Source organism: Callionymus lyra, chromosome 1 (assembly GCF_982586985.1).
Source record: "Callionymus lyra chromosome 1, fCalLyr1.hap1.1, whole genome shotgun sequence".
Classification (NCBI taxonomy): Eukaryota; Metazoa; Chordata; class Actinopteri; order Syngnathiformes; family Callionymidae; genus Callionymus; species Callionymus lyra.
In genome coordinates, this window is record NC_141818.1 from 22,983,850 (window position 1) to 23,009,462 (window position 25,613).

At 38.6% G+C, this 25,613-nt stretch overlaps 1 protein-coding gene across 5 annotated transcripts; it reads left to right on the top strand.

The window, feature by feature from the left end:
- The first annotated feature begins 899 nt into the window (after positions 1 to 899).
- fgfr1a (fibroblast growth factor receptor 1a) lies at positions 900 to 24,896 on the top strand. 5 transcript variants are annotated; one of them, XM_087797583.1, is made up of 18 exons: positions 900 to 1,475; positions 5,535 to 5,703; positions 10,431 to 10,673; positions 10,779 to 10,868; positions 11,626 to 11,798; positions 13,546 to 13,669; positions 14,284 to 14,474; positions 14,597 to 14,747; positions 17,783 to 17,979; positions 18,258 to 18,403; positions 18,788 to 18,909; positions 19,630 to 19,740; positions 20,150 to 20,340; positions 22,360 to 22,482; positions 22,556 to 22,626; positions 22,706 to 22,843; positions 23,655 to 23,760; positions 23,844 to 24,896. In XM_087797583.1, exons 2-18 carry the CDS (start codon positions 5,616 to 5,618, stop codon positions 24,012 to 24,014), a joined length of 2,436 nt encoding a protein of 811 aa, XP_087653709.1. In that variant the 5' UTR covers positions 900 to 1,475; positions 5,535 to 5,615; the 3' UTR covers positions 24,015 to 24,896. The 5 variants fall into 5 exon arrangements, with proteins under 5 accessions (XP_087653709.1, XP_087653734.1, XP_087653725.1 ...); XM_087797608.1 differs by having other exon boundaries at positions 17,783 to 17,973; XM_087797599.1 differs by lacking the exon at positions 14,597 to 14,747 and adding an exon at positions 15,459 to 15,603.
- Positions 24,897 to 25,613: the final 717 nt, after the last annotated feature.

Here is a 25,613-nt window from a genome sequence, read left to right on the forward strand (position 1 = left end):
TCCGGTAATACAGCTTTCAAAATAAAATACAAGTCGCGTACGTTTACAATGTTAAAGAGAAAAAGCAACGAATAAAATCACCTTTAAAATCAAGTAAATGTAGTATTTGAAGGTTGTTTTTAAGCGTATCTTCGTTTATATTTATTTGCTGAGACATTCGATGATTTCAGATATTGTCTACCAAGTTTCATTATTTTCATGGTACTATTCGTGATATACTTTAAGCTGTTCTTTAACGTTAGCAACGATCTGTATTTTGTATTTTAAGTCATAGTGAAACTATAAAACAGATTATTTAAACTCGTTTCCGTGAGATAACCAAAACTCCGTCTCTTAATTTTTTACTAAGAAACGAGATTATTTTATCCTTTTTTTAATTTCCCTTAAACAAATACAAACGCATATTTAGAGGACATCTATGTATTGAATATGTAATTTGTTTTCTAAATTAACTAAATTTAAATTAATCTGTTAAAATAATCGATTTAGTGACTTCATACTTACACATTTTCACATGTTATGCAAAAGCCTCATATTTTTATATAGAAGCTAAATATTTAATGCTTAAAAAAGTACTTTATGTCATTGACTTTCTATTTTTTCTTTTTTTTAACCTTATTCCCATTTTATTTTGTCTTGTTATTTCTTTTTTATGTCTATTGGTTTTCACAGTCCCTCACAACTGTCTTCGATTTGACGACTTATTTAACTTAAGTATTCAGTTATATACTTTTTTTTTTATCTCAAAGTAGACAGCAGTAGATAAATATACTCACCGCGGTTTAATTAGACTAGAGACGTTTGTTTAATAAAACTCTTATTGTTTAAGCTCTTACCGGAAGTGGTGTAGGTAGCTTCGTGGTTCTGGAGTGCAGCGCGAGGATGCGCACACTCTGAGATTTTAAGAGGAGCCAGCAACAGTCCCGACTTGGCGTTGTTTCTTTACTCTTTTTTTTTCACCGGGAACGACCAAAAATACTCCCCACAACCGAGCGTGCGACGGTTCTTATCCCGGGAGTCGCCCAGAGTTGACGCGTTGCGTCTGGAGAAAGTGGCGGAGAGAGTTTAGCAAACTTTCCGGAGGTGAGGATCCACCAGAGAGGATAAAGGGACCATCAAACGCCGCCGACCAGGCTCGACCGCAGCACCGTTTTGGGTTCGAAAAGAAACATTTATTCAAGAAGGGAGCTCGATATTCAAGTGTCGTGTACAAGTGAATGCAGTTTAAAGAGTTTCGATTAGAATTACCTCCACTTTTCTGAGTTTTCGCGTCTGAAAACACGCTGTTTTCAACTCGTACCTAGATTTAGCGAAAACATGCTTAAAGGTTTTTGATAGTTTTGCGCGAGGAAAGTTTGAGCCACACGCCGGACTGGATATTTATTTTCCTGGAACGGTTTTCTTTTCCAAGTTTGAGTCCAGGAATCGTCCTGAACTGACCAACACTGGCTGTCTCACAGCCCCCCGCCGCCAAGGTGAGGAACTCTTTTATTGTCGCCCTCCTTCATGTTTACGTGCCAGCGCCTCGTTTCCCTCCATTTTAAATGTTTGTGTCTCTCTCTGTCATTTTTTAAGACAAGCAAATCATCCAGAAAAAGTCCTACTACTAAATGATGCTTACTTTTATATTGAAGAACTTTTAAAAAAGTCTGTTTAATCGTTTTATGTTCGCCAAACATGCGTACGATAACACCTTTGGTTTCTTCATACAGATCTAACACAGAAGACCTAAATTCAATTAACACCAGTGATCCAATTTGCTGTGTCAATGTAGACAACAATAAATGGTTGAAATGGATTCAGATTAGATTAACACATTCGTCGTTGTTGACTGTCATCGTTATGTTATTTTGTGTGAGAATAGAATGTATACCAGAAAAGAAAGTTGCTTGTGTAATGTAACAAGTTCTTCTTTATTTCACAAGAAGGTGTATGTAAGACACTTATTCTGAATGATAATCACTCTTAGTTTAGATCGGGGGTCTCATACTTAACTGGCCTGGGGGCCACCAGAGGTCAGTTCTTGTGGAGACCAACCACATAGCGGTTTTCTTTACACATTTGACAAAGTTCATTTATATTTTGTTGTTTAGTGTATTTTTTTGTGGTCATTTTTGTCTTTTTTATCTAGTTGTATGTGTCGTTTTATTTGGGAAATCGTACCTCAACTATATCATGGGAATATAAATGATAACATTTAAAGTAATGATTATTATTCCTTTACAATCTGACATTGAAAAAAAAATGCAGGGATAGATGGATAAATGCTGTAGATAAGTATTAATAAGGGGGTAATCCTTTTGTCCAGCAAAAATATAGGTTTATCTATCAAGTTGTGTTATTTAAAGGTCAACATGTGGGCCAGAGAGACGGAGGCAGGCGATTGATGGTTAACAGAATTTGTGTCCACAGGGAGTTGATGTGCAGGAAGAAAAATGGGCATGTTTTCTTCTCAACCATATAATAGGAAGTGTGGAAAAGCTCAGCCCTATAATTGTCTTGCCACTACCTGGATAATATTTATGTTGGAATGAAACGTTTCTTCTGTTGCGTTGCTCTCCATTTTTAGTACCTCTTGAGTAAACACATTGAAATGCATCATAACACTTTGGGTTTAGGTGTGAACCAAATGGCAAGGTGCCAGATGTTGTTCTTACTTCAAAGTTTACTTGGAGGACTCCTCGGTGGTACCATTGGTTTAGACTTCGACGCTGTGAGGGGTTTGAAGAAGTGGGGAAAAAATACTGTTTTGGCAGCAGAGGTAGCCTCTGGATAACGGTCAGATACGCCGCTGTTCACTGGACTGTGTATGTGTCTGGACTGTCCTGTAACTGGCATGAGAGTGTGGAGCTACAGAAATTGGGAGCTGTGGAATTTTCTGCATGGGTGGCCACAAACAGTAATTATGGAGCAGGCCATGTTATGGGTTAGGCCTGTAACCTTTGTCTTTGAATAATGAGAGAAGCTAAATGTGTCTTGCATGTTTTAATCAGTTTAGTTTAACCCCTTTAATTTTGGTAATTGTTGATGAACCTTTAAAAATGTTAAAGGTTGTCGTCAACAATCTAAACCTCTTATGCCATATTTAGGAAGGATTTTACCTGCAGTATCAAAACTACCACAGTTCATTTTGATTACTGCTGGAAAAAAAACATGGCTTGTCACTAAGGCTATTTTGTTTAGACAAGAGTGACTATCATCTTCTGTTAGCCAAAATATTCCTGTTCATTATAAAATTCAGTCATGTACCCTTAACTTTGTTGCACATTATTCATAGAAAGACAGGACAATTAGGATTGCTGATGAAAAGAAAATTCGTCAAAATAGGAAGTCATTACAATACAATTATGGGCATTACATTTTAAATAGCTATTAAAGAATATAAGTAATAAAGAAATCAAACATGTGTAATTTATCTGTTTTCTTTGAAGATCAATTCATCAAATAATCAAATCCTTTTGACAAAAGTAACCAGCAATTTTTTTTAAACTACAACTGTTTGTGTCTAAGCTCTTTTTTGTGTTGTTATGCAAGTCGCTTTAAATGGTAGCAGAACTAAATATCGTAAACATTATCATAAAAAAAGTCATTAAAACATTAAACTTTTATAGTCAATCTTTCATGTCCAATATTTATTAAAAATTCATTTTATGAAAGAGGTTTAATATTTTACTCTTTCAATACTTGCAGTTAACTGCTCAAAAGTGTTCTATTTTCTGTTCCCATCTGGTTTTTGAAGCAGCATTAATTTAAATTAAGTCTAAGAACAGCCATTTAAAGTGGACTTTAAAGGGAGTATTTCTGTTTTACTAGACAGTAACAGTTCTTGGTTAGTCTTTTGACTACACCAGAAACCTTTATTTTAGTGGTTAAGTTACTTCTCCCCAATGGCTTAGAACAATGTTGTCTGGGTAGATAAGATTATTTTTACACAACACAGTTTTTCACGAATAAATCGATCTCAGCATCAATATGAAAAAAAAGGTAAAAGTTCACATCTAATACTTTCATACTTTTAGGGTTGAAGCCCATATTGTACACAGTCCATTGTCCCAAAATCAGAGTCTAAAATCTTTTGGAGACTGAGAATGGACCATTAATGTTCATGAATGTTGGAATAACTCGGATGTTACTATTCCTTTTTTCTTAATATTTAACACCTTGAGTTTATTGTTGTTGGTGCTGCATTCAGCTGGGTGTTCTTTTACAAATGTGAAAAAAATTCCCTTTCCTTGTTTGTTTTATTTAAGTTAACAGTTTTTCTTCAATTCAGCTTTAAGAGTCAACTGGGAACAAAAATGCTGTTACACAAGTGAGCAGTTCGGGTCTTTACACAATGTTTTACCCTATTAAAATACAATCTGGGACTTGGCTAGCAGTTCTAGAAAAAATTGTGTTTACGAGTTGGAATTTTGCCAATCTATAAATCGTCTTTGGTCTAGGAATATTCGCCATATTTTCCATGGTTTAGTTTAAATATTCAATGTGCTGTATGATTTTATGAGTGCAGATAACTTGTGTGGTGGCACGATATAAGTTGGAAGCAGCAAGGATCATTTGCAGTACACCCTCTTAAGGACTGGACCTTGACACTTTGACTGGTCACAATAAACATATAATGTGTTACTAATGCTGACGGGTGATGGTGACAAATCTGGGTGTCGTAGTCTTAGAACCTGTTTCCTCTTTTTGTCAATATTTGACGGCTGTTGTAATGACGCGATTCGCTGGAATTTACTTGGGAGCCAGCATGCTTTTCTTGGAAGTTTCCCAAAGACTTACTCATTGTGTAAAAGAGCTGCGATGACCAATCTTTTTCTTTGTGCTGGACAGCTCATCCACTGGAACATTCTTGGAAAGTGAAATTAGTTTGTTTCAGAGTACAGGACTGTGACTTTTCACTGATTCAATCCCAGACGCATCAGAAATTGTGTCCTTAAACAAAATTAGAACCAATGATCTGATCTCTGAACTAGATTTACAGTAACCTTGTTTTGGCACTTTTGTTTTTAACAGTGTTCTTTGTGAAAGAACCCACGGGAGATAAATATAAAGAGACTGTTAACTTTTCTTGCTTGTGGAAGCAAATTGTTTCAAAGAGGGACTGGAACCAAAACCGACTGTTAGGTGATAGATCTCTCAGCAAGGACATGATGGTCTTTTCTACAAGGGTGTCACGTAACGGTCTGTAGTATTTTGCTCTTTAACAAATTCCTTTAGGGGGTTTAGGGGCTTGGGCCAAGTGTTAATCTCTCGGGCCAGATGCTGTAGCCCTGATGATGCAAGCAGATGTGCCCATGTGGGTCAAACACACTTCACCATGTTATCTAAATAGTAGCAGTGAGTTTGAGGATTTTTAACCTACAAAATAATTGAAATGTTTCTACATTGTGTTTTGATGCCTTCCTTAAACCTAATAGACACACTGATGCGATGGACATTTCCATACATTTTGCTCTTTTATTGTGTTTGTCTTTCAACATTTTGACACGGTCAAAAAATGTTTGAATAATCCTTTTCTCCCTTTTCTACAGCTCTGTTCTGTCAATGACCGGCAGCTAGTGCGAGAACGGTCTGAATGGGGTTCCAGTCGAAGAAAAGTCAACAGTTATAGGATGCTGAAGAGGCCGCGTTTAGTTCTTTTTCTGGCTTTATTTACACAAGTTTTACGGACAGAGTGTCGACCTGCTACTACTGATGAAGGTAAGATCATTCCTTATTTTGGCCCTTAATGATGAATCCTTTTGGCCATAGACCAGAGTCTACCTATATGTCTTTAATAAACCTTTGTTCATTCACTTCTATACTACTTAAGAATTAAACTGTCTTTTATCTCAGTCCTTTCGACAAGGATGTTGCTTTCAGGTCACGTTTGGTCACAGAACGAGCTTTATTTCAAACTATTATTGCCATGTGTGTAAGGGTGATTGATACATTGAACAGCACAAGGAAACATTTTGCTGTGGAATAATTGTGTCTTGTCTGGCTTTTCTTAACTCTTGCCTTCAAAAACAGCTCATTGATGGGAGAAGAAATCTTTGTTCTTTGTACAAGGCAGTAATCCTAACACACTCCAGACTTTGGTTAAGTCTGCCCTTTGTAGCGTCAGTCTTTCCCCTGCACTCTCAGTTTACCAGTCTCATGTTGTTTGAGCACCATAAGCAGCATTTCTTTCCTTCATTCCGTTTTAAGAAAAGTTATGCGTCTGTGTTTGATTATTTGATGCACGTTTCCTAGATCCAGCCAGTAGCACTTTTAACACACCCTAGCTTTAAAACCTTTAATTTCAATTGGAGTCTTTTGAATGTTGTGAAAGCCCTGCTGTAGAAGGAGGACAGAAGTGGAGAAACTGAATCCTGAAAAATGTGTCCCTTGGATAGATTCCAGCAGTGTAATAGCTGCCTTGACTTGTGGCTAGACCAGTATGGATGTTTACACTCTGCAGTCGGAAGTGGAGAGCAGCAAAAGAATTATGACAAAGCTCAGCATTATAATTAGAATAATTAAGCACAACGGTCTTTTGCAGAGTAAACATCTAAATAAACTTGTGTTCGGTTGGCAGTGGGACCTAGTGGAGTAAATGACTACCATGTGTTGCTCAAGGACGGCCTCACTACCTTGGAGATCCTACTCCTCTTGTATTGAGATAGGAGTCAGGAAGAAAAGGATAAATCAAACGGCTTCTGAAAATGATGTGGGGTTGATAATTTGTGTCCGTTTTCACGGCAGTATAGAGTTTCTGAGAGTGATGTTCGTCGTCTTAGGTGAGCTATAAATTTCCACTGGAATGGAGGGGGTCTGATATGTTTACACTCCACCCAGCTCTTAATCACCAAATGGCCAGGTACTATCTCTGCTATTTCCTCCTGAACCCTTCCCCCGCTAAGTTTTGCTTGGGAATGTCTCACTTTCCCCCTGCTTCCCTGCTGGGTGACGGAGGATTTCAGCTGTTTAAAAACAATTGCAGAAGAAGCATTTGGTTGCATTCCTTTTGTACTTGTTATTGAAACTAAATTGTTTGTGTTGTATGTTATCTTGAACTCATGTGTCCACACAACAAAATAATATTCCCTGATCAGTTCAATGCTGTGGGTGTGAATTATAAAGTGAAGATTTGTGGAACTACAGAAAACAAAAATACATCATCTGTTCTACATCCTTTGTATACATACAAAGGTGTTTCAAATTTCAATTTCGTCATGCTCTAAACCCGACTAAAGTCAATACACTCCCAGCAACCCTAACCTTTGAATTGTCTCCAACATGCGAACTGTTACCAAAGTTGGTAACTTGTATAACCCACACTGTGTGTTGGTCACTTGTCCTACAAATGAGGAATCTGCCTCAACCAAGATTATCTGAATAAGCATGTAAGACATCTCTTGTCGCTGCAAGGTTTACTGATATGGTGCTCATGATGTGTTATTGGGTAACTTCTAGTATTCTGACGTCCACTAAACAAATTTTAAGATCATACAAATCTGTACAGATAAGGCTTGAGATTCTGATGTGGAAATTGGGGATTTACACTGCTGTGTTTTGTTGTTAGCCTGCCTGTTTATTGTTGTTCTTACTGCATGTGTGTTCATGACCAACACAAAAATAACTTCCACGTATTAAGGCATCTTATGCAACAAGCCACTTTCTAATGTATTTCGAATAAAGGTAAAAGCCTAATTTTATTACATGTATAATTGTGTTGTCAACTACTTAATAATGAGAACATGTGGCTGAGTAAACGCCTATATTCTCATAGCCAACACAGTTCTTGTATCATGAAGGTTTTATTATTTTTATCGTATGCTACATTTTTGTAAAGTCATGTAAAATAAGCTCCTTGGTGGAAATATGCACCAGCTTTTACTCTGGTTCTAAATAACTTTATTTTTCATTTTTAACGTGGTAGCTGTATGTTTTATTTATCAACTAAAGAACCGATTTTTTTGTACTACTTGTTAAAACGTTGCTCCATAAAGTCTAGAGCTAAAAAAAATGTTAACAGGGACTCGGTCTCATCTGTAAAACCCGGACAGAAATCATGAACTGTTTTGTAATTCTTGTCCTTGACTAAATCTTTTCCTGTGTCAATTAAACACACAATTAAACACACAATGCATGAATCCGACCTACCTTATTTCAATGATAGTGACCTACCTTATTTCAATGATAGTGACACAACTTGAAGTTTAGCTTAACACTCTACTGTAATGCTTGTAGCTGCAATGTGTTAATCCAGGCTGATTGTCTGCAGCTCATTTAGAAGTGAAAAGGTTCTCCACTGGAGGGCTTTCAGAGGGGAACGCTTTTTCGTGAGCTTGCTAATGGGCACTAACTATTCTTGTGCTTCCTGCAAGTCCTCTCTATTGTCTCCGATCAATCCCTTCTCCACGTCAGCCTCCCCTTCACTTGTTTAGGGGTCAAGTCGTCTACTGTTTTCCGCCGTGTGCACAGCAGATCCTCGACTATTCTGCAGATAGCCACTACGCCTGTGAGAGCAGGAAATCCCAGAAGTCATTCACGCGGCATATTGCTTCCTATCGTTGAGCCAGGAAAGGTTCCATTGACTGACGCCAGCTCTGCCTCTAAGCAGGTCCTAAATTTACAAAGTCCCCCCCCCCACAATCTTATTTGCATTCTCTCATTGCTTTATTTTTGGCAGAATGTACTTTAATGGCTTATGAAATTAGGTTGATTTTAAATATTTTAAATCAGATATTAATCCCAATAATTATTAAATGTAAGGTTTTCCCAGATGGTGTGGTTTTTAAATCTACATTAATCCAATTATCACACTAGTTGGATTAAGTGAGTACTGCTTTTTAATTTATACAGTTTGATATAGATTCAATACCTTCTGTTGTGTATTGTTTTCTTCTAAGTAGGTTGATAAAGAAGGACAAATGCTACTAGGTGTGCCCTGCACCTTAACAACATTTATAGGCTTTTTATGGTGTCTGCTGCAAGATTAACAGCTGGGATGTTGACACAGCCTTATCAGTGGCATCACTGTTTAGAGGGCAGGGACAGAAACATCCTGAATGGGCCTTGCTCTGAGTACAGGGTTTAAATCCACGTCCAGATTGGATAGTCAGGGCTGATAGCTGAGTACTGACCCCCCCCCCCCTTCGGGTTTGTTTTCGCGGAGAAAGTTGATCCTACCCAATGGCCCCCTTTCCTGCTGGGATTAAGGGCCTGTCAGACATATGTGATCCAGGAAATACCTTTACTAGGCCAGAGCGAAGTCACCATAGCAACTGGCACTAGAACCTGCTGCTGCAGGCCCTCACTTCTGCGCACATGCTCAGTCACTGACTCTGTCAGACTCTTTCTTCCTCTTCATTGTTTAGCAGCTTTTGTTGTGATGGCGGGGAGGGATTAGTCAGGTTTGCTGATGTTACTACCATTTCTACAATGCTGTGCTTCCTGTTGGAGAATGCAATTAAGCATAGAGCAACAAGGACAATCAAAACACTTATTAAAGGTAATGAAACCCTGAAGTTAAAATAGTTGTATTTTAAATAAAGAACCAAAATGAATATGCAGTTTGACTTTTAACTGGAAAAAGACTGGATATCAGGATGAAGCCAAAATATCTTCTGTCCATGGCCTTCAAACTCACAACCTTATTGTATATATATATATTCTGGATCTCTATGCTGTTATACATAATAAGAATTATATAATTTTCTTTGTTTACTTGTATGTCAAACACAGTTAAGATTACAGTAAAACAATGTGGAATTAATCAAGTTCGATTCTATTTATACCTCAGCATACATTTAATTCATTTAGTTAATAAAAGTAAACGATTTATGAATATTTGTTTAATTTAATTTTGCCAGTTTGTTTTATTTTTCTCTGAACATGGATCATGTAGAATAAGTTCTATATTTGGACACACCTACAGATTTTCATGTATTCTAAGGCAGTTTTGTGTTTATATGCAGGACACTTGATAGATAATATTGACCAGACAAGAGAGGGGAGAACTTGTCAAGTCATCATTATTTACCTTTCACTAGCAGTCCAACAACATAACAATTGTGATGGACAACACATCAATATAATTTTGTTATTCCCGCTCCTGGTTGGCACTACTGTGTATCGTAGTGGCTCAGGTGTCCCACATCTTAATGTCTTCATTCTTCTAATTTGATTTCACCGTCCAAAGCCAAGTTGCTGTAGTACAATATGAGGAAAAGGTTACTCATACGCTTTACAATGAGCAAAATGTTCTTGTGGCAGTCTCAAGATAGACCTAGTTGTTTAACAGCTGGTTACTAACATCCTTGAACTGTTTCCGACACTTTTGTTTTTGTTCTGCACTTATTTTCAATTATTGCTGCTCTTATTATCACAGACTCTTTTGGTGTTGTTTTCATTTATAAGTACAATACATTTATAAGTACTTCTTTAACTTTGCTTCGTAGGCTCTTTGGACACACAAGTGGAACTTTTAACTCTATATCTTGGCGACCGCCTGGATCTGAGTTGCTCTGCCAAAGACTCCCCTCATGCCGTTAATTGGACTAAAGACTATGTGCCGGTTGTGGATGGAGAACACACACACATCCGTAATGACCAGCTGGAAATCGAGTCCCTGGAGTTGACTGACTACGGCCTGTATGCGTGCACCACATTTGGCAATTACAGCCTCTACTTTAATGTTACAGGTAAACTTTAACCAGGTTAAATATTGGTAAAAGTAAAATGCATTTCTGCCACCACAAATTCACTAAAGCTTATTTTGCCTAACAAAATTCAATTTGGTCTGTCAGTAGATACCTTGGCCTCATCTGAAGATGACGAAGAGGATGAAGAGTCGTCATCCGAGGAAGCCAAACTGCTGGGCAGTCAAAAACAGCTGCGTAAGTGTGTTTAACCATTCACATTCCTTCTGTTGTTGTATCATGACTGTTCTGAGCGGCACCAATTGATTTAGATGACTCATGATTGGAATCTAAGAAAGTGTGTGTGGGGATCAAATGAGGTTTAATGATGCACCCCAAATCGGTGTTCGTGTAACAGTGTATATGATGACTAAAAGAGGTTAACCTAAGAGGTTTGTCCTCTTTCTGTAATAAGCCAAAAGATGAGTCACACATTCGTCATCTGGTGTTTGGTCACATCCTCCACACAAATAATCGTAGTAGTTCACCCAAAATTTAATTTTAACTCATTTTCTGTTGTTATGAGAACCTGACAAGATAATTTTCTTATACCATATTAGCCTTTTACATACATTTCTGCAAATTAACTCCAAGACTCGAGACGGATAACTCTCAAAACAATTCCAACTCGTGTGGGTGTGCAGAAAATGAGAAATAACTAATTTGAACTGAACTCTATAAAGTGTGTTCTGATATTGTGAATGCAAATATTCATCATTTACATTCAAGTGACTGATCGTAGACCTGAAATTGGTCAGCTTAACATCTTAAAGTGACATTATTATAATGTATAAATCTTTTAATGTATTGGCATAGAAAATAAATACAAACTCCTCATTTGCCCAAAAATGTATACACACACAATCTCCATTTGATCCTCCATAAGTGAGTTACCTAGTAATTAAGAGAGAAGACGCCATATCAAATAATCCACTGGTTTATTGCTCTTCTCCAGCAATGGCGCCTCAGTGGGCTCATCCAGAAAAGATGGAGAAAAAGCTGCACGCTGTGCCTGCTAGCAAGACCGTTAAATTTCGCTGTCAAGCAAGTGGCAACCCGACTCCCACGCTGAAATGGTACAAAAATGGGAAGGAGTTCAAAAGAGACCATCGAATCGGTGGATTCAAGGTTGGTTATCAAATGTATTCTTTTGTCCTGTCGCACCAATTGTATGCTTCACAATTATTTTTAAATATTTGATTTATTCAAAAGTGTTGTTTTAGTCAAGGACACCAGTTGTTTTTCAGGCATTCCATTCACTGCTAAACTGTCACTTGTAGACTCAACTATGGACATTCTTATAACATTCACGTTTTTTTAGACATTGTGTCATTTGTTTCCAAGTAAAAATTGCAATATAACAGAGGCTTGTTTGTCAGTTAAGCATCTCTAACAGGTAGCGCAACCATGCGTTTGTTTTGGTTAATGTCAAAGAATGTTTCAGATCAGTTTAAAATATATATTTCTCTTTTGGTATGAACTGAATCATATCTTTTGAACTTTCTGAATGACTCCTGTGTTTCTCTCAACAACCTTTTAAATTGGTTAGTTGCAGGTTAAAGAATATAGACTGTGTGATGTGCATGTCTACAGAGCTCCTTCTCTGCCAAACCTTGTCTCGTGCGTCTCCAGCCTCTCTTCCTCCCCAGCTGGGATACATTTAAGAATTTCCTCTTTGCTGCCTGCTCCCATACCTCGCCTCCCTCTAGCCCAGCCAGGCATCACACTTAACCATCTGGCTGCTGTTTTTTTAGTCAAGGTGCAAAGGTCTGCATCAGCGGCTGCGGACGTCTCTCATCCCTCCCACAGTCGCGCTTTTATAAACGGGGCGTCTATTGTTCATACATGTCGTCTACGTGGAGAAGTGCAAGGGGAAGAGAATAATGTAGAACACATGTATGAAGCCAAGCAAAACACATCTGGCAGCAAGCAACGAGACTCCCTCATCACGTTTAAGCTAAATGAGGGGAACTGTATGGCTCCGTCTCTGTATATTCATGTTTGATGTTGCTCCTGCCTCAGAGGTTGGCTGGCTAATCACACACTGCCGGTCCTGGCAGATTTATGAAAGAAAAATTATAACATGTCTCAGAGCCAGACGTCATTTGGTGCTAATAAGACGGCCGGAGCAGATGTATGAAACGTGTACCACATTTTCTTGTTGTATATTTTCGGATGGCAAAAAAATGCTACAGCATTTTTGGAAAAGAAACGATAGCCAAACAGGTTATTTAATCCTCATCCCTCATCAACATACAGCCTCAGTAGTTATAGGTCTTGGAAAAGCTCTATTAGCTTTATTTAAATCCCAAATAACTGGTCGTCTTACCTGCACACTTCTACAAAGTTTTTTTGCAATTTTGTCCATACAACTTTGTCATTAGTACTTTATTGTGTAAATGATAGTTCATTTAGAACTTAATTGACACATTACAGTCATGGAAGATATGTTTGTGAAAGTCCAGCTGATTAGGTCAGCCTTTAACCTTTCTTTTCCAGGATATGCTCATTGAGCCACAGTGCTAAAACATGTTGGATTCAGCAGCTGTCCATTATAACTATAAATAAATATTTGCAACATTAGTGTTCAAGTCTGAAAGTTGCTGTGTGGCTTTACTTTCACAGTCAATAAAGAGATTGTTGTATCCACTGAAGAAGAATAATACCTCATACTTCGGGATAACTAACCAAAATGGCAGCCACAACACTTACATTGTACATACTTGACTTTTGAGCAACAGACAAAAACTGTGCACATTCTTTGTGAGCCTAATTTCAGAACTCACTAACCAAATATATCATGTAAGCAAAGGAGAAGGCCTTACCCTGGTTTGAAGGCAAAAAATAAGAAATAATTTGTTTTTACATTCTACAGGTAAGAGACCACGTGTGGACCATCATCATGGAGTCAGTAGTGCCCTCTGATAAGGGCAACTACACCTGTGTGGTGGAAAACCAGTCGGGCAGCATTAATCACACCTACCAGCTAGATGTTGTGGGTAAGTGATGTTTTGCAGGGCTCCATCTCAACTCAAAGATGTAAAATGAGGAGGCTTCATCATGTTGGAATCTGTTTGATGAAAGTAGGACCGTTACATCACCAACTTACCATATTAGTGCTGTATTAATGGCTCTATAAGACTCAAAGTCTTTGTCCTGTTAAATGATTCCATTTACTCTTTTGTTTAAAAAAAAAAAAAAAAGTTTTGATTTGTTTCAGAAGATCCGTAAACTTTCTTTTTGATGCAATGCTGTTGTTCTGGAAGGGTGGATTTTCAATTCCTCATTGAGGCCAAACAACCCATACACTTGAGACATTGCCAGTTACTTTCTATCACTGTTGGGAATATAAATTTAGGTGCATCCTTAATAACAATTAAAATTGTTCATATCAATGATCTCATATTTCACCTATTATCCACATTTCTTACACATGTCTCAACGTTATTAATTTCACAATGTTTAAACATACAAGATGTAATTTCTAGTCCATAAAAAGATTAATACAAACTATGTATGACAAATTTCTATAATAATGTTATTTCCATCTGATCACCAAAGAAAGCCTGTTCATCAAAAGAGGAGTCTACATTTTTTTTCATCTGTATTGCAGAACGCTCTCCTCACCGCCCCATCCTGCAGGCTGGCCTTCCTGCCAACCGCACGGCAGTTGTGGGCAGCGATGTTGAGTTTGAGTGCAAGGTCTTTAGTGACCCCCAGCCTCACATCCAGTGGCTAAAGCACATTGAGGTGAATGGGAGCCGTGTTGGTCCAGATGGTTTGCCGTATGTCCGCATACTCAAGGTAGAAACCCCTTTTTTATTCTTGAATGAAGACTGATTTGAACAAAAATATGAATAACAAAGAAATTTTGACTTAAGACTTTGACCTTGTGTCTGTTGCACGTGGTATTTTTGTAATTCCAGCATTCTGGGGTCAATAGCTCGGATGCTCAGGTGCTGACCCTCTACAATGTGACTGAGGAGGAGAGCGGAGAGTATATTTGTAAAGTGTCCAATTATATAGGGGAGGCCAATCAGTCGGCGTGGCTGACAGTCACCAAATTTGAGCCCACAGGTAACCATCACGTTGCAGCTTGAGGAAGACATGGTGGAGGACCACCTGGAAAAACTAGGGCCGTAAAACTTAAGACTAGCTCAGCTGTTTCTCTCCTCCCTCCATTTTCTCCCTCCCTCTCTCTTGCCTCAGTGCTCTGACTGTAAATGACGCTATGGAAAATTCCCAGCAGAAGAGTTGAAAGTGTTTAGTCGCAGGTTTATGTCGGATCTGTTCTCTGCCTTCCTAGTAAGGGCCTCTTTGCCATCTTCTTCTATTATTCGCACTTCCTTGCCCTTCAAAGTGCAGCTTTCACAGGTCAGAGGTTCGCTCTCCTCGGTCTTTTTCCAGCTGTCACCCTCTGTTTCTTTCACAGCAATCTAGATGTTTATGTGTCAGTGTGAAAAGTTTGTGTGTGTGTGACTCGTTCTGCTGTGGAGTTTTCCATGCTGTCCATCTCTTGCATGTAGAGATGGGACTGAGGTATTTGATGGTGACGGGATGCCCAAATGTGGCAGTCAACAGTTAACCTAACCCTCTCCTCCACTAACAGAGTCCGGGGGTCCCTCTCGCTGACAGAGTCGTCAGTGCGGCTCCTTTTTCTCGGGAATATGGTGTTAAATCTTGGAGAGCCGATGCTCCTCCAACCCTTTTTCTTTTCAGAAGTCTTTACTCATGGTTTCTTCTCTTTCTACTGGGCCTCTTGTTGGGTCTTCTTCCTTTATTTTCTAGACCGCTGGCCTAAACACCACGGACAAGGAAATGGAAATCCTGCAACTGAAAAATGTGTCTTTTGATGACGCTGGGGAGTATACCTGCTTGGCGGGCAATTCTATCGGGTTCTCTCATCACTCTGCATGGTTGAGCGTTTTTGAAGGTATCTGTGGTTCTATCACTTAAATTCTTTAATCTCAACTATTCTATTTTCACATTTGCCATAATTCTGGCTTCAGTTGCCAAAATTATGTTCAGCAATGTGAGCGGAAGCCTCGTTAAACTTCTGTAAGCCTCCAACCTCGGCTCAGCATGTCTCCTGCTCCATCTGTGCTATCTAGATGGAAGCACACAGCCATGCTCTGCCTCTCATCAGAAACTGCCAAACAACCCTGAGTCACCTCAGGCTGAGAAAATGTAAAAGTATAAAACAAAAAGGGTAAATGTAAAAAAGCAACTCTGAGGTGTTTGGGCTCAACAAAAGATTCCACAATGGGTTGTTTGGCAGCACTGATCAGGCTAAACTGTACATGTCCTCACCTTTCTGCTCTTTAACTGCTGTTTGATTTGGTGAAAAGCTGATTTTCTCTGACAAGTGCTGTAAATGACATCTACTCCTGATGTCATTTCCTGCTGTGAGCACAGTGGCTGGTTCTGATAATTGGCCCACTGTAAGTGGATGTGTCTCATTCCAGAGTGTTGGAATAGGCCTTTGTCCAATTATCAAAATACTTGTCAGTCAGTGCACCTCATATTGAGAGGGTGTAAGGGTCCACGTGCACTGGTATGACTGGGATCAAGTCAGTCTAAAATAATACAGTGTTATCAAATAATGACAAGATATCAGAATAAATGTAATTAAAATCTGGAATCATGACTTTTTAAGTCATTTAAAGACGAAAGTGTTTGTCAATATACATTTTAAATGTGAGATATCCTGGAAGAAAACCACTATTTAACTATAAATATTTAAAGTGATGTCTGTAGCTGAATTAGATTTTTATTGTTTGTCAGTAATCATTTAAGCTATGACGTTGAGGACAAGATTAATCTTGCATTAAATAACTCAATCAAATTTAACATATGATATTTTTAACAAAATGAATTTGCCCCCTATTCATAATCAGTTTAAAATTGACATTGATTACAAACTAGAACCACATTTTGTTTGTTTCTTTGTCTTTTTACAGTGATGACTTACTATAGATTATGTTTTTCCTTAAACGCTTAGTGTGAGAACCTGGCATCATCCCGCCATACCAAGACGAACCGTTACACCCAGACTTCTTCTTTCTGTACATGTTGGTGCTTTTTACTCAATGGGAGGATAAAAACATGATCTGAATCATTTAAGCTTATTTAAATTGTTGTGTATTTTTTGACAAATTAGCAACAGCACATATATTTATAATTTATGGTTAATGCTGTAAAATTAAAGTGATCGTTCGACCCAAATTCAAATGTCACACAGGCAGTCATGTATGTCCATATGACGCTGGCAAACTGTGCTCACTTTTCTTTGTCCAAAAAGACAAACACACTGCAAAAAAACTCAAAATCCCCTTCTACTGTTTATCTGTAAAGTCCTTCTTGTATTGGAGCCCTGAATTGTCCCGAAAAAGTTCAATAAGTTTGTATTTTAAACTTGTTTGCAGTCTCAGTTCATGGCAGTAACGGTATTAGCCCAGGATCTCCTTCTAAAGGCAAGCCTAAAAAATAGACTTATCACCTTTTCAGGAACAATTTCTCATGTCAGGGCTTCAATACAAAATAGACATTACAGTCAATCAGTGTTGAGAAATTTGGTAGTTTTTTGGTCTGTGTTTTTGGACAAAGAAAAGTTTATTTTTGGACGAGTAGAGTAAAGAAAAGTGAGCACCGTCATATGGACATCAACAACTTCATTGCCTGACTATAATCTTGACTCAAAATAATATCAGCAAGAATTGATCTAGATTAAGAAAAATATATTGTACTAATCGTGCAGCATTAACAAATGATGATTTAAAATATCTCTTAATTTAAATTGATTTGAATTGTGGATGATTGTGGTGTGTTTAAAATTCAGATCCTTTGCACTCCTTTCTGTTTTAGAAACATCTTTAACAACTGATCAACCTTATTAAATCTTACTTAAATTTGTAATGAAACGTTTTACCCCATAGAAAAAGTGTTTTATGACACCATGACTTATTGAGTCAGTATTTTTGGCAAAGGCTCTGTGTTTCACCGCATGTCTGTTTGCTTGTGTGGGTGAAAGTTGTGTGTTTTCATGTTTGCTTGTTTGGAATTTAAACCTTGATATCCTTATATTCTCCCAATCTTTTTGTATCCTATTATAGCAGTCCCACAATATCCCTCAGCCAGCCACACCTATCTGGAGGTGGTCATCTATTGTGTAGGCTTCTTTTTCATCGCAGTCATGATAGCTATTGCGATCATTGTCAAGATTCGCACGTCGTCCAAGAAAGGAGACTTCAACAGCCAGCTGGCCGTCCACAAGCTGGCCAAAAGCATCCCTCTGCGCAGACAGGTAACAGAAAGTAGATAGGGGGTTCTAAATACTTACTCTTTTCCTCTTCTCTCTCATATTCTTAACTCAAATACACTTTCATCAGAACTCTCATGATTTAATCTCAAATAAAAATATGCATTTATAGAGATTTTCAGAGTTTGTCAAGAAAACCAGGTAGGTATAGAATTGACAACATTTATTTCTCTGTAAATAAAGTATTTTTTATCTCTGTTCCTGGGTATTTCACTTGTTCCTGTATCAGTTTCATTATGAAGAAAGTAATTTTAGTGTTATGGCTTTAGGTTTCTGTGGATTCCAGCTCCTCTGGCCACTCTGGAGTGATGCTTGTTCGACCCTCACGTTTGTCCTCCAGTGGCACTCCCATGCTCTCAGGGGTGTCTGAGTATGAGCTTCCTCAGGATCCACGCTGGGAGCTCTCAAGAGACAGGTTTGTCTGACATCCTTTCGTAACGAAGATCACAAACGTATTGCTTGCTCTATTTCTTACTGTTAATCGTTTTTTGACAGTGTAATAACAAGTTCTCATTTCTAGCTGGTTTATCAATTTAGTTAGTTCTAGCTAAAAATCATGTTTGTTATTTATGTGACAGCGTTAGCGTTAACAATGTAACAAAAAGCGAGATAGGTGCTGATAGAATCTGGGAGATTTGCCATTCTATATGTTTTGCACCTGCCTTGTCACTCGTTTTAAATGTAACTGATGCTATTCTTTAAACAATCATCAATTTCTTGCTATGAAGGTGCCACCCTCTCATACCACTATCTATCATACTGATTTGCCATATTAATCCGCTTTCTCTTGTCTTTACAGAATGGTGCTTGGAAAGCCTCTCGGCGAGGGCTGCTTCGGTCAAGTGGTGATGGGAGAAGCTCTGGGTCTGGACAAGGAAAAACCAAATCGTGTGACAAAAGTTGCAGTCAAAATGTTGAAATGTGTGTAAGATTTTCACCCAATCAATGAATGTATTGTTACATATTATTATTATTGTTACTGTTTTAAATATGTTATAGGAGGCAGCTTGTCGATGTTGATGAGTGAACGTTTTCACAAGATGTTTTTTTCCTCTTGTCCAAATAGTTTCTTCATCTGATTATATTTAAACAATAGCTGGTCTAATGTTCAATTGTGTTCTTCAGCCTTGTAATTAAAGATAAATGGGTTAAGACCATAAATATAAAGATGGAAATAATCTTTGATTTATCTACATATTTAATTGTTGAAAGAAGACATGAATTTTATTTTTTTCAAATAAAAGTGATTAATGGATGAATTAGCTTTCTCACTCCATGACATCATGCTAGTTTAAATGTAAAAACATTTTACAATCTCAGAGATGGATACACCTAACAGAAACCATAATACTCTCTGGTACATTCCAATTTGTTATATGGCATTAAACCGCCCTCTGGAACTAGTCCAAAGCAAACTTTGTGACACCACTACTATCACTCGCGTCCAAGGAAACATCATTCTTTGGAGCTCTGCCACAGTACAAAAAGCAGAGTGTAAGGATTGATGGGGATGCTTGACATGCCATATAAAACAGAATCCATTTGTTAGTGTAGTATGGATGAAGGGAAAATCACTGTTTATACAAGCTTTGTCCAACTGTGAACATACCTAACCAGAGTCTTCTTTATCTTAACTCTTAGCTGATGCCACTGAGAAGGACCTGTCTGACCTGATCTCTGAGATGGAGATGATGAAGATCATTGGAAAACACAAGAACATCATCAACCTGCTGGGAGCCTGCACGCAAGACGGTAGGATTGCTTCAGTTGTTGCAGAATTGATCCTCATCTTGACTGCAGCCCAAGAATGTTTCACTCTTTGGATTAAAAAAAAACAAAACCAAATTACCTGCATTCAGTTAATCTTTTCTTTGTTTATTAATACCAACACTAAAATGCCTTTTCTAAAGAAATATCCTCATCCTGAGTACGCATGCACCTGCCCTTCATTTGTCTTGCATCATAAAAAGTGTAAATGAATATTGCGTGATTGATGATGACACTCAATGGTCGGCAGTGTTTAAAAGAAAATGAGGGGTTGAGTGTAATAGAAAAGAATGTTATATTTAGGTATTGAAAAATAAATCAGCTTGAATCTCATGTAGGATATAGTCTACTGTCTCTTTTTAGGTCAACATCAACATTCTTTTTTAAATTCCAGGTCCGTTGTACGTTATCGTGGAATTTGCTTCGAAGGGCAACCTTAGGGAGTATCTGCGTGCCCGTCGTCCACCAGGCATGGAATACTGCTACAACCCTGATCAAGTGCCCATTGAGAATATGTCCACCAAGGACCTGGTGTCCTGTGCCTACCAAGTTGCTCGAGGAATGGAGTATCTGGCTTCCAAGAAGGTAAAAGGTGTTTCATTTCAGAACGTCCAGGTTCTAGTAAGATTTAATTTGGAAAACATTTTTGTAAAAAGAGACTTAAACAGGGGCACCAACTCCAAATCTCGATTAGTTAAATGAAGGGGTTGATTTACTCATCTTATTTTTCGTGATTAAAAATTGATATTATTGATACTTTGATTAATCTCTATAGCTAAAGCACTTTTAACATTGTAATGTTTTTTACTGAAAAAGAGGCTCCTAATTTGATCATTTAGACACTAAAAGGGATAATGGTACAAAACATTGATAAATTATTAAAACGTTTTGATTATGGATAACAATTTCAGGGACAGAAAAAAAGAAAATTGATAAACTCATTGCCGTGTCAGAGATACAGTTTTAGATGTAAAGAGCAGCAGTAATGTCACTGAGGGAAAGTCTGTGGCTCTACTGCAGTATTTTATAAGACTTGATCACCAGTGCTGTGTTATAGCTGGTTGAGACTCGAACACTTGCGCTTTACAGAAGATATCGAGAAGGCCCCAGCTTGCAGATGAGGAACCAAGACGGGAACACTTGTGTCTCGTCAAAAAGATAAAGGGGCTGGACGGACTTGGATAGAGTTGAATTCGGCAGCCTGTAGATCCTTCAAAGCATGTGCTGTAGAAGCTAGAGTTACCATAAATAACACCCTTGAACCTTTGTTTCAAAGAAGAAGTTTTAAGACAAATAATTATTTCTGCAAATTCACTTTTGTCAGTTCCCATCGGTTGATGCTTCTCAAGATAGGAGGCTTCTCACAGACAAATGAACCAGGTGACAAACTTTACTCGTGGGGAATTGCCCATAAACAGGATGAACCTTGGTTAAACTCATACCAGGGTTGTAAAACCAACTCTGGTACGCCATATTTTGTCTCCAAGGGTGAAAGCTAGTTTTATTTAAAAGGAGGGGGGATGTCCTGTATGACATATCTCACTCAAAGTCTGATCAGTAGGTTTGATCCACTACACATTTTCCCTTTTATCTTCATTGATAAGCCATGCCCGACCTGTCCCTTGAGACCAAGATGGTGGACCTCCTGGTCCAGTGGTTCCAGTGGTCGAAAGCATTCCTTTGAACACAATCATTCTCACACAGCTTATGTGTCGTCTTCCCTTCCCCCGTTCTTATTTACTCGTTGCAAGATGATTTGGGTGAGATGAGATCGTACGTCAGTCAATGATTACTGCGAGTGTTACAGTGGGATCTACTGGCACTCTGCGGTTGACTTGGAATTTTAATTAAAAAACATGAGTAAAAAAAAAAAAAGAAACTTCTGCCTATTCTCATATAATATATAATATAAACACACAGGCTACACTAATATAAGTGGTGGGCGAGAAATGTTTTTTTATTATTAATAAATTAAATGATCAATGGGAAGGGTGTGATTTTGTTTTATGCCCCAAAGTACATTTTTTATTGGTTGATTTACTATGAAACAGAATGACATGAAATTCTTTTCCTGAGGGTTGAAACTCTCGTCAGATTTTATTGTGAATATTATCCCATTTCGTTTAATGGTCCTCTAACATGGTTTTGGAGCTAAATGACCTGCTTGTTTGAGTCAGCCGACCTGCGCAGAAGCTCCCGGTACTCTGCCTCCTCTTAACTCTTTGGATAAGGCTCTGTCTCAGACTTACCTTGCTGTAACCAGTCTATTTTTCACAATGATTTATGAGCCTCTAGCCTCTGACATTTCCTCCTTTTTCATCATAACCTAAAATTCTACTCCCCTGGGTTCCCCCTAGAAGGTTTGGGACTTAGTCTAGGTAAAGATTTGCTTATTTTATTTTAATGTTACTGAATTTAATTACCTTGGTACGCCATCTTTTCAATGCAGGGGCTCATAATAATTATCTGAGTAATTCCTGAGTAATGTCGTACGCAGACAAAGGCTGATCCATGTTTGATCCTCTACAAAAGGAATATGTCATTTTGTTAATTTTGATCTGATCGTTTTTCCATGTGGATCTCATTATGTTTTCCTCTTTAAAGTGTATTCACAGAGACCTTGCAGCTCGAAATGTTTTGGTAACGGAAGACAATGTGATGAAAATAGCCGACTTTGGCCTTGCTCGAGACATCCACCACATTGATTACTACAAGAAGACCACCAATGTAAGACCAATCTACATCTGACAAATCAGGTTTTTACTGAGGAACAAGCCTAACATACAGATTTGTTCTGAAGGGCCGCTTACCTGTGAAGTGGATGGCACCGGAGGCGTTGTTTGATCGGATATACACGCATCAAAGTGACGTGTAAGTATTGCCCTAACTTTTAGTTCCTCAAATACTTGTAAAGAAAAGTAGGAAACATGATTCCATTACGCATTTGCAGATGGTCATTTGGGGTTCTGCTTTGGGAGATCTTCACCCTCGGGGGATCACCGTACCCAGGTGTCCCTGTGGAGGAGCTGTTTAAGCTGCTGAAGGAGGGTCATCGAATGGACAAACCCTCCACGTGCACTCACGAGCTGTAAGGAAAAATCCTTTGTTTCCAGTAAAAAGAGTATCGTGTTGATGGGAATAGTTTTGAAAGTATTTTTCAGGCTTTATAATTGAAATCATATGTTTGCCTGAAGTGCATTTGTACATTCAGTAACTTCCTGATTCAAACAAAACCCAAGCCAGATGTTTTCTCTTTTCCGTAGCATGATCGCAGTCACAATATAAATATGTCTTTGGTGAATTGTTGCACTGCTCCTCATATGCGTCGGATTAGGTCAACGTAGTAGTTTGAAACCAAAATGTTTTTTCCTGATCAGGGCCTCAGGATCAAAGTTGTTTTTGAGTAAATGTAACAACCATAAAGATCCTAAAATAAGTTATTTTCCAAAATACTAAGCAATAACAATATATACCATTAATGGCTATCTTTATGTGAACGTTAAGGTATTTCTATGTGTTAAGGTTTATTCCAGGGAATATCTCTTCTTTTGGTGTAAGTATCTGGAATATGCTCAAGCTTTGTGCAACCCCTTTATGGTATAATACCAGAAGATAATGAGTGAATTATTGCAGAAAAATCATTGCCTTCGCCGTATCAATATTTTCTAACTCCCCTAGTCTTCAGTAGATGTTAAACATTGTAAGAAATGGTTCAGCAAACTTACTGTTCCATTTTAAAAGCGAAGCATCAAAAAGCAAGTGTTAACAATATAGTATTGCGTGCCTGAATAGATAAAATCTTTCTCACATATATCAACATTTTCGTACAGCGAGCTTGGGTTCTTTTAGTCAGCAGTAATACCAGCTTTTGACCCACCCATGCTTGTGCTTTCTCTTAGCTACATGATGATGAGGGACTGCTGGCATGCTGTGCCCTCTCAGAGACCAACCTTCAAACAGCTGTTAGAGGACTTGGACCGCTGTCTGGCCATGACGTCCAACCAGGTCAGAGTTCATCTTAGATGTTCTGTTGCACTGTTTCATTCTTTGTGTAGAAGTTGTCATCTGATGAAGGCATTTGTGAACAGGAATATTTGGAGTTGTCCGTGCCTCTGGACCAATATTCCCCCAACTACCCGGACACTCGGAGTTCCACTTGCTCCTCCGGGGAGGACTCCGTCTTCTCCCATGATGCTGGTGCAGAGGAGCCGTGCCTGCCAAAGCTGCCTCCTCACTCTAACGGCATCAAGAAACGCTGATACCTCATCTCAAGGCGGACTTTCTACATTTCCTCTGCTCCCTGATGCATAAGAGTCGAACTTCTGACATTCCCAACGATGGAGCTGAAACTCTTTGTTGGAGTGAAGACGCTTGGCAGAACTTCTTGGATGACATGGACTGAAGCGTGCAGCCATTTCTCAGTTCTTAGCGGCCATGTTGGGCAGGACACTTTCTCACTGTGGATCTTGGCTCTTCCCTGGGACTGGACTGCCAGGACTTCTTGTTTGGTTTTTGTTTGCATCAGCAATGAAAGGACCTCATTCTACTTTACTGACCAAACCCAAGAGACTCCACATATCGTTTGTAAATACAGTTAGAAAATTATAAATATATATTTACACTGTACTCTTATTTTTATTACCATCATTGATTTATTTTGTTTTTTTACCAGGAGGCTTTGGTTTTATTTTTGAAAATAGTCTTTAGGGGCAGTTATAATAAGAGATTTTAAGTTGCTAAAGGCCAGTTTTTCCATCAATGATTCCCCTAAATTTATTTTGTAATCACAGGAGATATATTCTGTTTTATATGTTTTAAGTGTTTCCACCTGCAGTACACCGTAGCGCATATTTGGGCATCTCATTAGCTGTTTACTGATGAATTTGGGTTGTGCAACTAGCAGAGACTGAATTTGTGAGCATTGTTGTGCACGGGTTGTATTTGATCTAACCTGCCTTCAGGGAGCTCACTCGACTGTTTTCAAGTTCTTTCCTGGACTCACTCCTTTCAGTCGACGTCTTGCACATTCACCGAGCGTGAAGCTTTACTGTAAATGTTCCAACAGAAGTTCCATCTGCTGGCTTGCTCAAAATCAACGAATGATCACGTTAAATAAAATGCTATTAAAAACTTAACCTCCACCACTAGCTGGATTGAAATGATCTCCATACATGGCTGTATAAATAATTGTTGTTGATGTAAATCTTCTCACAGAGGCGGGACAACAGCCACTTGGTTGGTTGCCGTGGAAGATTAGATATGATAATGTGCTGCTGACATCAGAAGAAATGTCGGTTAGCTCCGAGCACAACGGCCAGCTGTAAACATCTTATTTATGGTCGTGTGAATGGCTCGGCAAGTGCTGGTGTTAGTGGTCCATCCATCAGCATCTGCAGCCCCAGTCCGGCTCTGGCTTCCTGCCACCAGCTGATGCATCATCTGGATCTCTGGATCCATCCCACTTTTTTTAATCTGAATTTTCCTTCCACAAATCAGTCAGCCCATGTTGAACTTGTTCTTTTTGTTGGAAATATCATCAATACCTGGAAACAAGGCCATAAAAGTCTCATGTGTGCTGTGGCTGAGGTGACGATGAAGGGCTGTGTTCAAGAAGACGTGTACAAGGAGCATTCTGCCTTTATAACCTGCTAATGGTGCCGGATGGAGCTCAGGTGCTATTAGGCAGGACGGACCATCCATCCTGACAGATGGCAGGAGACCAGCAGCTGGTACTGCAACAGTTAAAAGAGCAAAGACGGCCGTATATTGCTAAAAGGGGAGAGCTTGTTTATTGTTGGCGGTGGCGATAAGGGGTGCTGGGAATTCTGGAATTCCAGGCAGGACACCATCAGCCCGAG